The sequence below is a fragment of the Lemur catta genome, chromosome 13, assembly GCF_020740605.2.
Source record: "Lemur catta isolate mLemCat1 chromosome 13, mLemCat1.pri, whole genome shotgun sequence".
Taxonomy (NCBI): Eukaryota; Metazoa; Chordata; class Mammalia; order Primates; family Lemuridae; genus Lemur; species Lemur catta.
In genome coordinates this window covers 61,898,190-61,916,143 of record NC_059140.1, presented here as the reverse complement: position 1 = coordinate 61,916,143, position 17,954 = coordinate 61,898,190, and the positions used below count along the sequence as shown (strand labels likewise).

Below are 17,954 nucleotides of genomic sequence, written 5' to 3'. Positions count from 1 at the left end.
TAAATATGGCCTTCCTGTCCTGTGATGATGTGACATCCTACCAGAGATGTGCATCTCCCTTATCAGCCTTCCCCTCTCTCAAATTCACAGCTTACAAAGGTTTATGATCTTTGGCTGTCAAAAGCATGTCTGTCAGAGCACGAGGCAGTCCTGAAATAAAAAAAAAAAAAGATATGGGAATCTGGGTGGAAAGGAGAGTCTCCGCCATGGCCAACAGCTATATTTTAATATTAAATAAAGCAATTTCAAAAAATTAGTCAGGAACAACACTGGTCTAATACCTAGATTAACCACCCTACTTAAGAGATACCAAATGTTTAAGAGGCCCAAGCAGATGCACAGGTGCGATGAGGTAAAAGGCAACTAAAAGAAACCAAAGAAGCCAGGTTTATAAAAACATCAAAGCACAGCTTCAAGTAAGACACAGCTCTGCCCTGGAAACTGGTACTGGCACGGCCACCATGTTCAGTCTGGCAGGGACTGTTACCACAAAAACAAAAGACATGGGTACAGGAGACACAGGTCTGTTTCAGGACAGTACCATGTAGCAAAAAAGACAAGGTTTGGGGGGAGAAATATGCTATGAGCCAAGCATGTGGCAGGCACCCCAAGTTCTCAGTTCTATATGAATCTATAAGACCATTATCCCCTGGGTTTCCTTCCACTGAGCCTCTAGCTGTCAGGAACTGGAAGCTAACACGTATACCATGTTTGGCTCCTGTCTCAGAACAAGGTAGGATAAGACAACTTGAGGTGGGGCAGGGAATGAGAACACCCTCCTTAATCAGAATTTTATATTATAGTGTGAATGCAAGAATAAAAATCTTAGTGCTGTGGCACTCAACTTCAGAATTATTTGCTCAGAGCAAACAATGTAAAAATAATTTCTCTCAATGGCTAGATATTTCCTTGCTTTAATTATGTAATATTTTCTTGAATTTTTTGGCATTTGCTACATATCGGTTGCAAGCATCCAGAAGCAGCTGACAAAATGAACAAGTATAAAAACAACTTTTCAATGTGCTTAGTTTGCTAAAGCTTTTTTTGTTTCAGTGGTCTGGTCTGTTGGTATGATTTTGGAATTGCCTAATACATAACATGCTGTGTTAGAAAAAACTTTGACCGTGTACATGTATTGCTTTTATTTAAAAATGAAATCACAGAGAAAGATAAAAGAAACATTTTCATGCCCCAGGAATTGACACGAATCTTCTGTTTCAGCTGTGCCCCCACAGCCCTCCTTTGGTTTACTGGTATCATTTGCCTTATGCTGCTCAGTACGTGTCTGCCGAGTGGGCAGCGAGATTCCGGAGCAAGCCAGTCTTTGAGGAGCTTATAATCGGACCGGGGGAGACATAGCTTGAAATTTTGGAAAGGTATTTAGTTTCTAATTATTTTAAAAGGAAACAAAAACATCAGTTGACCATGATTTTTTCCATTTCTCATATCGATATCACTGGGGTAAAATAAGCTAATGATGAAAACTGCCATTTCGCTGCAAATTTAAATGCTCTTCTTTTATTAATGTGTGTATGAACATGAAACATGATCATCTGTTTAGAGCAAAGACAGCTTTGTTCTTTGACAACTTCAGAATAAGAAACTTTGGCTTTTCATTCCTTTTAAGAGTTTCTGTAGTTGATCATTTTTATCCTGCTAGACCATTCTCTTTGGATCTGTATTACCTTGGCTCCTCAGAGATACAGCAAGGATAGAGAGTCCTCATTTAAAAAACATTTCCTAATTTTACATGTTAAAAGCCAGTATTTAAGAAAAACCCTCTTAATCCCCCAACCCCAACTCCCATTGAATAATCTGGTTTAATACAAGTTAAGTCTATAAATAAAGTTGTTCTTTCTCCTCAAAAAACACTAAACTTTATAAGAATTAGAGGTTTAAAAAATTTACCAAGAGAAATGGAAATACTATTTTACCCCTGTTAACATACGGTGCTCAAGTATTCCAGCAGCAAGCCCTTTGCTCAGCATTCATTGTTCTGCTAGCATGCTGGCTGGGGTCTTCTTAGTCACTCTTCTCTTCTCCTTGATAGTGTCTGTACTCTGGCTTCAGCTCCCATGTGTTTTTGTGGATCCCTTTTACATTCTGAACACCAATTTCTTTTAAGATTTCCTTCAGGTACCCCTAAAGAAAAACAAAACAAAACCAAAAAACCCTAACAGATTAGATTATAAAGGTAGGAAACAAAATTTAAAATAAGTTATATGCCAAAGCATGTTTACAAGTGCTTTGTAGGAACCAACAAGATTCAAACAAGCCCCATCTTGGGTCATCTAAATCAAAATCTCTCAGGCTAGGCCCAGGAATTTCAACAAGTCTCTAGGTAACTCATTTGACTACACTAAAGTTCCACCACATCTGCTTTAAGGTCCTTCCAGATCTGACATTCTAGAATCTTTGAGTCCCTGGTGTGTTGCTTAGTTCTCGGAGCCTCATGATTGCTGGAGATTACGTGTTACCAACATAATCTAACACCACATTACACTGACTGATATAACGCTTTACTGTTCATAATGTCCTTTCAGTTAGGGGTAGGTTGTCACCTAGAAACATAACAGCTGATTACCACCTACACATGAGTTCTTTATAAGGCCCTGACAGCTTAGCTCTTCCTTGAGCAGCCTTCCCATTCTAGCAGCCAGGTCCCAGCAGGTGGCAGCAATGAGCCAAATGAACCCTGGGTTCCCCCAGGAAGCTTGCCAGCTTCCACACCCACAGTTGGCTTCTCTGGCAGACCTGTGTGAATGAGTGAGCATAAAGGCTTGAGACATCCAGGTAATACGCACGTCTGCCATCTGCTACTTCAAATTACATTTAAATTGGAACACTGTTCATAAACTACTTTCTAATTGAACAAGATTCATAAATGGGAAATGATGGGTTAGGCACAAATGATTCTCAATTTAGGTGCCAAGAATGACATCTTTGTAAAATTCCAAAGAATGGTTTATTATGAGACTGGCTGAGACACTGTTGCACAAACAATCACACAACTGTGGATGCACTGCAATGGGTCAAAAATGAAAAGAGCAATTGCCAGGAGCATTTTGGTGGCTTGATAGAAAACAGGCTCTTTTAACTTCAAGTCCAGTGTGCCCGTTTATAATCTAGGCACACAAAACGAAAATCCTAAAAAGGGCTAAACTCAAAATATTAAGAAAGTCTGCAGTGTACAAATTCAGTTGCTTTCATGTGCAGTCTACCTTAATTTTGGTCATCTAGCATGTTATGCAGAATATTTTTTATACACCAAGGTATCACTCTTTGTTCCTTGTAACAATGAGAATGGAATGAGATATTCATAGTCTGTCAATTTGTCAAATAACAAAATGGGATTAGGGTCACAATACCTAGCCATGGCGCAGATTTCTTTGTTTGAGGTAGTTGGTGGAGGAAACATCCTAAAGGATGTTCCAAACTGCAAGGTAAGACCACTTTACTCAAGTGAATTAGCTTGGCAGGGGAGTAGGCCAAAGTACTAGCAGAGAAAGCAGTAGTGATGACAGGGAAAAAAGAGGTCAGAAAATCCCTAAAGGGCAGAAGACATAGATAGAGACAGCGAGAATCGTGTCATTGCTCTGTCTAAAACGTTTTGGTGACTTTCCCTTTGGTCTACCGGTTGAAGTCCAAACTCCTACACAGGCATCTGCTTGGGCCTGCCTTCTCCTTTTGGCTTCATCTTCCAATACTCCCTCTTACACATCTTGTCACTTCCGTATCTGCATGCTTCTGGATTTTTCCCATTTGCTATTTTCTTTCCCTGTGATATTTATCCCCTTTCCTCAAATCTGAACCCCTCATCCTTTAAGAGCAGGCTCAATGTCACTTTCTCAGAGAAACTTTTCCTAACAACCTTACCCCTTAGATTTACATTTTACACTGCACATACTTCAATGATAGCTCTTATTATACTATATTATAATCCTTTATTTACATACCTCACTCTCCTCTTAAACACGTGTTCCTATTCTAGTGCCTGCTTGCACATCAGAGACCTGGTGTACTGATGCGCAGTGAATAGGATGTGCTTAAGAGTGACAGGCAGCTAAGAGGATTGTGGGGGTAGGAGGTAGATCACTAAGAAGGTCCATAAAAATAGACTATTTGAACTCTCCTTCATTTTCAGAACTCAAGCAGTGACCCAGTTTGAGAAACAAAAGTTTACTGACTAAACTGTACTACCTGAATTTGAATGACATTAATTACTAAAATCTGTATTGTAGTGCTAAAATATTGTTGGAGGCAATGTCAATTTAGGAAGAGATTTTAAAGGTTCTACCAGAATTGAAAATTACTTTATTTATGTATTCACTCAAATATTTATTCCAGCACCTACAATATGCCAGGTAGAATGGTACACAGCTATCGTCTTCACAGAATTCACAGTTTAAGATTAGGATGGGAGCGGGGCAGAAACAACGACATACAAGGAGCAATCATACAGTAATAAAGGTATATGTACAGGGTATTATAAGAGCACTGAGAAGGGGCACCTAACTCAGCCTGCATAAAGATGTTAGGTTCTTTGAGGATAGATATTTGATCATTTGAATTGAATAGCAATTATGTGCAGGGATCATGAAAAACAAGTTCTCCGCCTCTTACTTATTCTAAACATTGTGATTTTCCAATTTAACCCTTTGTCTAACCACCTGTATTTTAAACAAAAGATTCTAGAACTGAGTAGATTGCCTTTATGTCACACAGGATTGGGGATATTTCTCATTATAGACTATGTGCCATGCTGCAGCACAAGATCTGAATAAACTGGCTCAGGTCCAGCAATTCTTCATCAAAGAGATGTGTGGGAGAGAATTTACAGCAAGTCTTAATGCAGAAGAAAAAAGGGATAGAACATCACTGCTTCCTTGGAAAGAAATGGCACAGTACACACTCAAGAGGTCAAGTGATTAGGATGTTGTTTGCATTGGTGGGTCAAGGTAAAATTGTGGTGGCCAAAAAGCCAGAAACCTATGGATCAACTTCCTGATTTTTCCCCAAGACTGAGACAAATCTATGTAGAGTCACAAGGCACAGGAGCCTGCTATTTTAGTGTTTTTCTATTTCCTTCCCTCCCTCCACCCCCCACCATTTCTCATATCATCTTTTCCTCTACTGCTCTGTCAACCAAATGGAGGACTTACCTGTATTTCATTTGATCAGGCATTTCAGTGCTAAGCATTACATACGTAATAATAACTCAATTATATCTAAATTCTTAGAAGTTGTTTAAAAACATATACCTTTGACAGGGAGCTGATCATCAACTACTAATATGCTAATGATTTGGCACTACTAGGCTTCTAGTCACAAAATCTTCCCAAAAAGTTTAGATGGAATAAGCAAATCTACACAAAAGATGGCATTGATTAATGCAGTTACCAAGGGGAAATGCACTGTGTGCTTTTTATGAAGTGATCCAATGACAAGAAGGCATCTTTTGGTTCTGTCATTGAATTTCAAATTTATCATTTCATCTTTATGTGATTTTTGTGTGAATGACTGCAACTCCTTTAAGAGACATCAACAGAACGAAAGCACTTACTGATGAAGATGTTAGTGACTCCAAGGCACAAAATTCTTCCATTAAAAAATAAACTACACATTAGGAAGAAACTGTGAACAAAGGCAACAGATGTTTTTGCTCCTTGGGATAGAGAAAACTGTGAACACGAAAGGGAAAGTGATGCTGGTGACTTCTCCAAAACAGGGACTGGGACCATTTCTGCATTTTTCTTCTCCTTTCCTTCTGGTTCCACTTCCTCTTCCCCACTAGACCCCACCCCGTCTTCCTCTCAGGGTCCCACTGGCTGAATTCCTCCCTTTGAAAACTTCTTTTGAGAAGAAGCAGACACATGGGTAATGAAATGGTCAAAGCACAAACCCTACCCCAACCCCCCAGCCCTACTTTATTACTTAATCCAAATCTTGAAAGAGTGATTACTGCATTAATATTTTTGTGCTAGTAAATTACCTCACTTTAGTAACACCTCATCTATCTGGCACTGACAAATACTTCACATGTTTGAATATTCCAGATAAACAAAGCTTACTTCTTATGGGCCAAAATATTTAATTTTAACTTTGTTTAAAAAGATATACTGAACATAACAACGTTGGAATATTACAAGGTATTTATTCCAAGGCTGGGACATAATGGCTTCCAATCGGGAATCTATCTATCTATATGTATTTTTTAAAATTAGACTATATAGTCTAATACATATTAACTATATAGTTAATTGAGAAATTGTTAACTAGGAAAATATAATCAGAGATATTCAAAACAATAAAGATGAAAACAATAAAATTCCTTTTGAAATATAAAGCAAAAAGAATTCTTATATTTAGAGACATGTCAACTACTATTAGTACATTTGGTGTGAGGTACAATTTTGAATGTACAAAGAATAAGAAAATATCAATTGGCATAGTTATTATTAGTCTACTTGAAAATATTATTGAAAAATGGCAAGCAAGGAGCCCCTATAGGTGTATATTTTACTAAAAGAAATTTTGCAGTAAATTAGCTAATATTCCGAATGAACAAACATTATCTGCCTTTAAAAGATTTAAAAACAGAGTAAAGTTTTACTACAGGGCAGTGGAAGATAAAAGTTCTCATTGTCAGAGCCAGGCATGGTGTAGTACCAGCTACTTGGAAGGCTGAGGTGGGAGGACTGCTTGAGCCCAGGAGTTTGAGCCCAGCCTAGGCAACGTAGCGAGACCCCATCTCTTAAAAAAAAAAAAAAAGTTTTCACTGTCTAAGCACTAAAAAAACAGTGATGACAATCTGGCAGTTCCTCAGAAGGTTAAACAGAGTTACCACGAGACCTAGCAATTCCACTCCCAAGAGAAATGGAAACACATATTCACATAAAAACCTTGTACATGAATGTTCATAGCAGCTTTATTCATAATAGCCCCAAACTGGAAACAACCCAAATGTCCATCAATGGAACAATGGATAAACAAAATATGGTATATCCACTCAATGGTATATATTTGGGAACAAAAAAAGAAATGAAGTACTGTCATTCTTCCATATCTGTGGGTTACATATATATGGATTCAACCAACTGCAGACTGAAAATATTCAGAAAAAAACTGCATCTGTACTGAACTGAACATGTACAGCTTCTCACTGCTGCCTAAATAAGACAGTATAACAACTACTTACATAGCATTTACAATGTGTGAGGTATTATAAGTAATTTAGAGATGATTGAAAATATACGCGAGGATGCATGTAGGTTTTTTACAAATACTGTGCCAATTTATAATATATCCAGGACTTGAGCATCTTCCGATTTTGGTATCTGCAGGAGGTTCTGGAACCAATCCCCCTCTGATACTGAGGGATGACTGTACTGATACGAGCCACAACATGGATGACGCATGAAAACATTATGCCTAAGTAAAAGAAGCCAGTTGTAAGAGATCATATATTATATGATTCCATTTATATGAAATGTCCAGAACAGGTGGTTGCATGGTGGAAGAGGACAGAAGTGGGGAAAAGAGGGGAGTGACTGCTAATGGATATGAGGTTTCTTTTTGGGGTGATGAAAATGTTCTAAAATTGAATGTGCTGATGATTGCGCAACTCCATGAATATATTATTTATTGTCCACTGAAATGTACACTTAAAAAAGGTATAATTTATACTGAAAATAAAGGTTTTAAATTGGGGGGAGAAAAGGAGACCTCTCCAGCTTATAACAACAAATTAACATGACTATTTTTATTTCCAAATTATCTGGGCAAAGTGACACATCCAATAAACACTGGCTGGCTCTGTAAGTTAATCCATAATTAAAATATCTGTCTCGGGACATTCTAAAAAGAAGAAATGGCTCTGTATGCTGCAATACAGAACCAGTGCTGGCATTACAAGGTCCTCTGCCAAGCAGGCTTATCCTCTGGTATCTGAATCTACCTGCTGAGGCAGAGAAATGGGAGGCTTGGAACACTTATTCAAATCAACACAGTATTGTTTTCTCAAATGCATAGACCAATCCAAGAAAATTTCTTTCTTAAGCGAAATTATTTACATAAGGATGACAAGCCTAAAAACAAGTCTTTCTAGCTTGTTCAGGAACTAAATAAAGAAACCAGCAGAGGCAGTTAATAAGCTTAAAAATTTACTTTACTTCTCTTTAAAATCAAATGAGACTTGAAAGCATAGAGATGGAGATTTTATTGGTTAAGGGCACTTTTTTCAGAATAAATATAAATTTTGTGGCTTACTGCTTAATTGAAAATTGTATGTAAATTTTGTATATAAATAAATGCCCAGTTTTGTTTACTGGGTACTTATCTCAGATATTGCTCTTATCTATGCAATACCTTATATACAATCTTGACTCAACTGGTTATATGTTACTAAATTCACCCCAATTGTTACCTCATCCAGAAATGAGGTAAAAACCAACATAAAAAGGCTGAAACAAACCATATGGGAAGATAAAATGGATAATGTTACTGTTCCATAATAAACTTGATAGATCTTTGAGTTCTTCTATTAGAATCTATTCAAAAGGAAAGTATTAAGGCCATCATGTGAGGACACCTCGAGAAGGAAGCCTCCTGCAAGTGAGGAAGAGAGAGCCCTCACCAGCGCCCGACCATCATGGCACCCTGGTCTCAGACATCCAGCCTCTATAACTAACAAAATAAATTTCTGATGTTTAAACAAACAAAAAAAAGCAAAGTATTAAAATTTCAAAAATGTGTTTAAATCTTACCTACTTATATTCAACATAGTTAATAATTTATTTTAGTGTGACATTTCATATTCTAAAACTTTTAATTAAGACTCTACTTCATAAGGTAGCAAATAATTACTTTTTTTAAAACAGAAGTCTCAGAAAGAGCTGTCATTAATTAATATGCTGTTGGGAAACTGGTTGTCTTTTTAGTTTTAGTGGTACCATTCAAAAATAACAATTTACACATATAGGAAAAATGAAGAGAACTGAAAGGGAATATGTGAACAGAAAGAAAATGATGCAGATTTAAAAAGAAAAAGAAAAAGAAAAAAGGAATCAAGTAAGCAAACGGAGAGTATTCATCAGGACAAAGCATTATAATAAAAATAGCACTTATTAGGTAGTAAATTTGGGAATGAGCTCCAAATGTTAAAAATATCTATTTTTTACTTTTAGATTAGGAACTGAATGAGCTCAGATAAAGCTTAAATTCTATTCTCTACATACCTGGCTTAGATTGGTGATGATTCTTAAAAATATAGAAATTAGCAAGCAGCCTGCCTGATTGAGAAATTAGTTCTTTTTCCTCCCCATCAAAAAGGCATTCCTATTATTAGAAAAGTATTTTCCTTGCTTGTCCACAGATCTATATACATTTCTAAAGGTAGAAAAGGCAATGTGGTAAGACACATTCCTAGGCTGAAGTCACAGGACAACTGGGTTCATGCCAGTAGCCAGTTCCTCTCTCTGGATCCATAAATTAGAAAATGGAAGTAGATAATTTCTAAGATACCTTTTACCTTTATGATCTTGAGTCAGAGATCTATACATCATAATTTGTAACATACATGATGAAGAAGAAACAGGAATACAGGTGGCTTGAGCAATTCGGGGAATGGTGGTGTCACTTACTAAAATGAGGAAGTCTCGGGGAGACTTTGGTGGGCTGTAGAGTTCTGTTTTGAACAAATAACTAATAGCGATTAGGTCCTGACTCTGTGTGACACAAGGGTGGGAGATGCAGTGGGCCTTGGCTGGCCCCAGAGTACTCTTACTCCAACCCCTTAGTTCAAGAATGGGCATACAACCCCTACCAGGTCAATTAAAATCTTCCCTGAGGCTTTTACTGAAATATCCGGACAGATGTTCTCTTTTTTCATAGGGGTTACTAGCTGTAAGGTGCTTCAGGAGGCGATGTGTCTGCCATATGGCAAGAACCTCCCTAAAAATAAAGACAACAAACAAGAAAGACAGAAAGATGAGAGATATGGAGAGATGGGAAGGGAAAGCTATAACTAAATAATATTAGTAGCTGGATCACCTATCTCTAAAGCTAGATGCATTTTTGAATTTCCCAGCTACATAAGCCAATAAATTCTATTTTTGTTTAAGTCAGTTTGAATCTTTGTTCCTTGCAACTGAAAGAGTCCCAACAATTTCACAGACCCATATAATAACATCCATATACCTTGTAAATTTTTATTTTTGATAGAAATGCTCAGTGTCTTAAATTCTCTGGCCACTTTATTCTTTTAAAAAGCCTATGCTCCGAGGCTGGGCGCGGTGGCTCACGCCTGTAATCCTAGCACTCTGGGAGGCCAAAGCAGGTGGATTGCTCGAGGTCAGCAGTTCGAGACCAGCCTGAGCAAGAACGAGACCCCCGTCTCTACTAAAAATAGAAAGAAATTATCTGGCCAACTAAAATATATATAGAAAAAATTAGCTGGGCATGGTGGCACATGCCTGTAGTCCCAGCTACCCGGGAGGCTGAGGCAGTAGGATCGCTTAAGCCCAGGAGTTTGAGGTTGCTGTGAGCTAGGCAGATGCCACAGCACTCACTCTAGCCCAGGCAACAAAGTGAGACTCTGTCTCAAAAAAAAAAACAAGAAAAAAAAGCCTATGTTCCTATATCTTATTGATTCCAAATTTTCCTTACTTTTATTCAAGCCCTTACTTAGGCCTATCTGGAAACAAACTGTGAAGATTAGGTTAATGTCACTGTATTGTTGATACAGCACTGTAACCATTTTGTTTATTGGAAGTCTACCTTGCAAATAAGTAACTGTCTTTTGGGCATTATTTAAAGCTGGAGAATTTAAAGTATGTGCACTAAGCTTTTCTGTCTAGCTTTTCCTATTGATTTGAAACAATTTAATAAAAGCATACCAGTTGTTCAATTACATATTCTGAATTTAAAAATGGTGCATTGGACTGACATGATTGGGACCACTGATTCAGAAGAGATCATCAATAATCAAAGATAAACTTTCCTGATTCATGACCTGAAATTGGGTGGATGGAGCACAAGGAAATTAAGAGGTTCAGTTATAATCAGAGCTGATTTTCGATATGACACTTTCAATAGAAATGTGCAGTTAAAAGAACATTGGTAAATGAATGCTATGTTAGAGAACAGTGTGTTTGGGCTCAAGAGTGGTCTTGGCAGTTTGGTGTTTCAAAGGGACCAATTAGATAAAGTTTTCAATGGTTTGTAACTTCAAAGGAAATGCTGTGTATGCTTCTATTATACAGATATAACAAAATATGAAAAAAAACTAGCCATAATACATCCAAGGTTAAAAATCAAAGACTGCTGGGGAGAAATAATAGGCTTCCTCTAATCTTCCATTTTTGAGGGGGAAAAAAGCCAAAAGTTAAAACCATAAAATATTGGCTATGGGCTGGAGTGGTGGCTCACACCTATAGTTCTAAAACTTCGGGAGGCCAAGGTGGAAAGATTGTTTCAGGGTAGGAGTTCAAGACCAGCTGGGGCAATACAGTGAGATACCATATCTATAAAAAAATTAAAAAATCAGCTGGGCATGGTGGTGCAGGCCTGTAATCCCAGCTACTCCAAAGGCTGAGTGGGGAGGATCACTTGGGCCAAGGAGTACAAAGCCTGCAGTGAGCTATGATCGCACCACTGTACTCCAGTCTGGGCAACACAATGAGACCCACCTTTAAAAAAAAAAAAAACTTCTAAATCTGCTACGGTTTGAATATATGTACCCTCTAAAACTCATGTTGAAACTTAACCCCCAAGGTGGCAGTATTGAGAAATAGGCCTTTAAGAGATATTGGGTTATGAAGGCTTTGCCCTCACAAATGGATTAATCCATTCACGGATTAATAGGTAATGGATTAATGGGTTACTATGGGAGTGAGACTGGTGGCTTTATAAAAATAGAAAAGAGAACTGAGCTGGCATGCTCAGCACCCTTGCCCTGTGCCACTTCTCTCTGCACAGAGTCCCCACCAGCAAGAAGGCTCTTACCAGATACAGTCCCATTGACCTTGGACTTCTCAGTCTCCATAACTATAAAAAATAAATTCATTTTCTTTATAAATTACCCAGTTTCAGGTAATCTAAGCAACGGAAAACAAACTAAGGCAACACCCTGTGAAAATACCATGTTCCAGACTTTATATCAGTTACCAAAGCTTGGCCTTTTCAAATTGGCTTATTTGCCCTTGATAAGTAACTTTCACTCTTTCTGGTTGCTTTATGCAAGTCACATACTAGTGATCAGAGAAAAAGACTGGCCGTGATGACAGTTACTCTAATCAATAATTTTGCTTGTAGAAATGAAAATTTTTAGAAAGAAAAACTAATATAGAAAAGGAACTGCAAAAACAAGAAAATACTTCAGATTCACTAAACAAAATGCCAAATATGACATTGTAAAGGTCAGAAAGCAGATGGTATCAGTACTCCTAATAATAAAGATGTGCTAGAGTGATGGACTTCCTGGTTAAACACTTGTTATCAAAAGTGGCATTAGGGCTGGGGGCAGTGGCTCACGCCTGTAATCCTAGCACTCTGGAAGGCCAAGGTGGGAGGACTGTTTGAGCTCAGGAGTTCCTATATCAGCCTGATTAAGAGTGAGACCCTGTGGCTGGGTGCGGTGACTCACGCCTGTAATCCTAGCACTCTGGGAGGCCGAGGCGGGTGGATTGTTTGAGCTCAGGAGTTCGAGACCAGCCTGAGCAAGAGTGAGACCCCATCTCTACTAAAAACAGAAAGAAATGGTTTGGACAGCTAAAACATATATGTATATATATATATATATACATATATATATATACACATATATATATATATATATATGGAAAAAATTAGCCGGGCATGGTGGCGCATGCCTGTAGTACCAGCTACTCGGGAGACTGAGACAGGAAGATGGCTTGAGCCCAGGAGTTTGAGGTTGCTGTGAGCTGGGCTGACGCCATGATGACACTCTAGCCCGGGCAATAGAGCAAAAAAAAAAAAAAAAGAGTGAGACCCCATCTCTACTATAAAAAGAAAAATTAGCTGGGCATCATGGCATGTGCCCGTATCCCAGCTACTTGGGGGACTGAGGCAGAAGGATCACTTGAGCCCAGGAGTTTGAGGTTGCAGTGAACTATAGTGATACCACTGCACTCTACCTGGGGTGACAGAGTGAGACTCTGTCTCAAACAAAAACCACAAAACACAAAACAACACCAACAAAAAAAACAAGTGGCACTGGGAGCCAACAGAAAATGAAAGGCTACCATGTGAGAATGCCATTAAATGAATATGCTGAAGAACTGATTGGCACAAATAAGGTCTCTTCTCTTCTCTTTTACACAGGGCTCAAAAATGTGTTTAATACTACTAATACTAAATATTAGTAAAATACTTTGCAGTTGACAAATTATCTTTCACAAACATTATTTGTCACAAGGATCCAGTAAGCTAGGTATTATTTTAAACACATTTACATATTATAATTTCATAATATTTTGAACAAACTGGTGAATTTTATATTAAGTATGCCATATGTTAAATAAATTAAATATAAACAGTGTATTAAATGTACTTAAGTACCTTGTCCAGAACTGAGATTTCGTTACTCCAAATCCAGTGTTCTTCCCACTATACCAGGAAGCCCCCCTTTCCTGGATCACTGATTTCTATACTGGACTAGATTCTTCAATTCTCTTGGGTACTGCTCAAACTGAAATGAAATCAGTAGGGGTGTACTGATGACCATTAGTACAGCCTCACTTATGTCCTGGGAACCTCCTAAAGGGGAGAGGTACCTACTTGGAGGAGAGCTAGGCTTTGGCAATTTTCTTTCTAGGTCAATGGACTTTGCCAATCAGTTCAAATGTGAGAGGGAGTTGGAGAGGAGATGAAATAGGAGAGGGAAAGAATCACAGATTTAGAGCTGGAAGGGATCATAAAGATTAGCTAGTCCAACTCCCTCAATCTGAGGAATGGAAGTGACTTCCTCAGATGCCACTGAGGTAAACACAGGCCTGGCATCTGTGCTGACACTTCTTGTCCTCTCCTCTAGATGGGGGTAACTCTACCTCTGGCCTACCTCCAGCTGGGCAAAAGCATTCCACACTTTCTTGACACTGGGCCTTGTCTCCCACCTCCACCAGAAATGACATGAGGCCTGTCAAAATGTCGTGGTTCTTGAAGACTGAGAATTTTCCTTTTTTCAAATCAATTCATTAAATATTTACTGAATTTCTACTAATACCATATTTATGCTGTGGGCTATAAGAATATTTAGGGATAGGGATAACATACAACTGTGCCTTCAAGAATCTTATGCGTGTAGCTGAATTTCTGAAGGAAAAAAAATGAAAAAAAAAAGAATCTTATGCTTGCTGAGGCAATTTAGTCTCTAAATACTTAATAATAAAACCATTTTAGTTTCTGTATCAGTAGTTGTCTATGAAAATCTCTGATACAAACTATGGATCTACTCTTCAAAAAAATCTGTTATGTTTTTGCACATATTCAGGAAGTTAATGGATCCCCTAAAGCAGTGGTCTCCAATGCCCGAGCTGAGGACTGGTACTGGTCCGTGGCCTGTTAGGAACCTGGGCACACATCAGGAGGAGAATGGCGGGTGAGCAAGCACAGCTTCACCTGTATTTACAGCCGCTCCCAACTGCTGGCATCACTGCCTGAGCTCCGCCTCCTGTCAGATCAGCGGCAGCATTAGATTCTCACAGGAGTGCCAACTAATGAACTGTGCATGCCAGGGATCTAGGCTGCGTGCTCCTTATGAGACTCTAATGCCTGATGATTGAGGTGGAGCTGAGGTGGTGATGCTAACACTGAGGAGCAGCTGCAAATACAAATTACCATTAGCAGAGAGGTTAACAATGTAATAATAATAGAAATAAAGTGCACAATAAATGTAATACACTTGAATCATCCCGAAACCATCTCCCCCACCTCCCACGGAAAAATTATCTTCCACAAAACTGGTCTCTGGTGCCAAAATGGTTGGGGACTGCTGCCCTAAAGTCTATCCACTGATCATGAGTTAAGGGGCTCTGGGGATTCTTTGAGTACCACCATATAAAAATTATCTGAAGAACCAAAATTGAAATATATACTAGTAATCCCTTTTCTTTGATGTAAAACAAATAAACCTTATGTCCCATGTAAAGACAAAGAAATTGCTTTCCCTAGTATCATATGAATGCCCTTCTACAAGTGCCTATTTTCCCATATGTAATTTCTGTTGTGCTGTTTTACTCCATTATAATGTCTGCTTTCAGAGTTTCTGGAATGGCCTTTACATATACATATATTTATATATATAAATACAAAGATAAACTTCATTAAAATCAGAAGAAACACAGCTTAGCTAATCAATTATTCTATTTCAATTTTTTATCTAGCTTGGAATGCCGTTTCTAAGGCTTTGAGGCCAAAGGGAGTGAAGTCATTAAGACGAGTTGATAATACTACAGTATGAGCACTTTCTTCTTCTCTATTAAAAAATGTATTTAGAACTTTCAGAATTTAAATTAATTTCTTAATAAAAAGTAAAAGGTTAATGTACAATAGTAAAGAAATCTCTGCAGAAGAAACTGTACAATCAACACTGAAGTTTCATATATCATTTCCTAAAGCTTTGTATAACTCAGAAAAATATACCAGGCCCTTTAATAAATAGGTCATATGCTTATGTTAAAATTTTTAAAAAATCTTCTTATATATTCTGAATCAAATAAATGGAGTAGCAACAATCAACATATTCTTGAGTATACTGGCAGAGTGGACAAAATGGTAAAGGAAATGAGAGAAAATGTTTCCATTCAACTTTTTAAACTATAAGTACATACTGTTATAATTCAATCTGATATTTTGATGACATTTAGTGTGAAAAAGCTGAATGGAAAAAAAATGTGACTCAAAGACTGGAGAAAGGATATGGATGCCTTATTGTTACCAGCACTTTAAATGAATGACTAATATAAATTGTTAGTAAATAGGCACAAAATTCTAGAGAAGAAAAAAAAAAAGACTATTTATAGAACAAAGATAAACTTTCTCAAATATCAATTTATTAAATTTTTCCCTAAAAATGAAGAATATGGGCCGGGCACGGTGGCTCACGCCTGTAATCCTAGCACTCTGGGAGGCTGAGGCGGGAGGATAGCTCCAGGTCAGGAGTTCGAGACCAACCTGAGCAAGAACAAGACCCTGTCTCTACTAAAAACAAAATAGAAAGAAATTAGCTGGACGACTAAAAATATATATAGAAAACATTAGCCAGGCATGGTGGCGCATGCCTGTAGTCCTAGCTACTGGGGAGGCTGAGGCAGAAGGACTGTTTGAGCCTGGGAGTTTGAGGTTGCTGTGAGCTAGGCTGACGCCATGGCACTCTAGCCTGAGCAACAGAGTAAGACTCTGTCTCAAAAAACAACAACAACAACAACAACAAACAAACAAATAAAAAAAAAAAAAAAAGAAGAATAGGCCAAACCAACCACAATCTCAGCAAGCATAATTTGAAAAAGGGCAGTTTAGCTCAAGTATAAAAGGATCTAGTGCTAGGCAGATTCTAATTTTTTAAAAAAATCCACAAGACAGGGATAAACCCTCTCATCATGACAGAACAGTAGGATTCTTCTATGAGGCACATTTTTAAAAAAGAGAAGGAATTAAGCTTTTTCAGAGGGAGATAGGGGAACAAAAGACAGAATAAAAATGAAATAAACAAAGACTTCAAGCTTAATATCAAGGATAAATCAAAAGGAGGATAATTCCTTTTCTTTATATGGAATTGTTGATACTACACATATTTGAAATCTAAAATAACGAAGCTGATTTTACAAAAAAAAAAAAACAAACCCCAAATGGCTGCTTTAAGACATCTTTTCTGAGTGTTAACATAAAATTTGTCATTAGTATAGGTAAATGTAAACTTAGGCATATTGATTACAACACACTTTTCTTCAGTAATAACATGTTAATGAAGCAAGACATAGTTAAAGGATCAATATGAAAATATACATACCACAGGTTGTTTTGTTATGTCTACCAAGTCCTTAAGGTTATAATACTGATGTTTCTCAAAGGCTGAAAATAGCATGTCTAAAACATGTTGTTTATCAGCTCGGGCTCGCTTTCCATCTTCTTTCTTTTTCCTTTCATATTCAATCTATATGCAAAAAGCAAAAGAAAGGCATCAGTTCACCATGCTCACTCTGAAACACAGGCCTTCTCTTTTTAGTCATCCAGCAACGATTAGACTTTAAGTTTCGAGGCAGCAGGCCTCTGAATAGCAGTTCAGAACCTGGGGTCCTAGTTGCTCCGAGGGCTCCCCATACCTTCAATGTCTAACTGTAAACCATTTTCATCATTTCCTAAAGCTTTAGGTAGGTAGCATGCCCATTTCCCCCCAAAAAGGCTTTCTCTGCCAACATTATATCAGTTCAATGTGGCTAGCTGGTTAGCTTGTGTTGATCAGAAACTCCAACTTGCAGTTCCTTTGTTTTTGATTAATCAAAATACAGCAAAAAATAGTTTATTTAGTACATGCAGCTTGATAGGTAACATCTTTCAAAAACATAAGGTTTCTTGGGGGCAGACAGATAATATACTACAGGTTCTCCAGGGAAGGAGAAGTCTGAGAAGGATTGGTAAAAAGGAAAGACCATGGGCAGTGACAGCAGTTCTTTTCTCATCTGGACCCTGTGTGACCTCCTTGAACTTGTTTTTTCTCCTATAAAATGAATAAAGATTAGCCCAGTGTGATGGCTCATGCCTATAATCCCAGTGACTTGGGAGGCTAAGGAAGGAGGCTCGCTTGAGCCTAGGAGTTTGAGACCAGCCTGGGCAACATAGTGAGACCCTGTCTCTACAAAAAATAAGAAAAAATAAGCCAGATGCGGTAGTGCATGCCTGTAGTCCCAGCTACTCAGGAGGCTGAGGTGGGAGGATCA

General features: G+C 38.0%; 1 protein-coding gene across 1 annotated transcript in view; it reads right to left on the bottom strand.

Moving 5' to 3' along the window:
* Positions 1-1,490: 1,490 nt before the first annotated feature.
* GTF2F2 (general transcription factor IIF subunit 2) overlaps positions 1,491-17,954 on the bottom strand; it is a 135,787-nt gene continuing 119,323 nt past the window's right edge. The window contains exons 8-9 of the mRNA XM_045567247.1: positions 17,027-17,170; positions 1,491-2,142 (exon numbers count right to left, since the gene is read on the bottom strand). Of these exons, the coding sequence (XP_045423203.1) occupies positions 2,023-2,142; positions 17,027-17,170 (264 nt within the window). The 3' untranslated portion in view covers positions 1,491-2,022. The remainder of the gene's footprint in view (positions 2,143-17,026; positions 17,171-17,954) is intronic.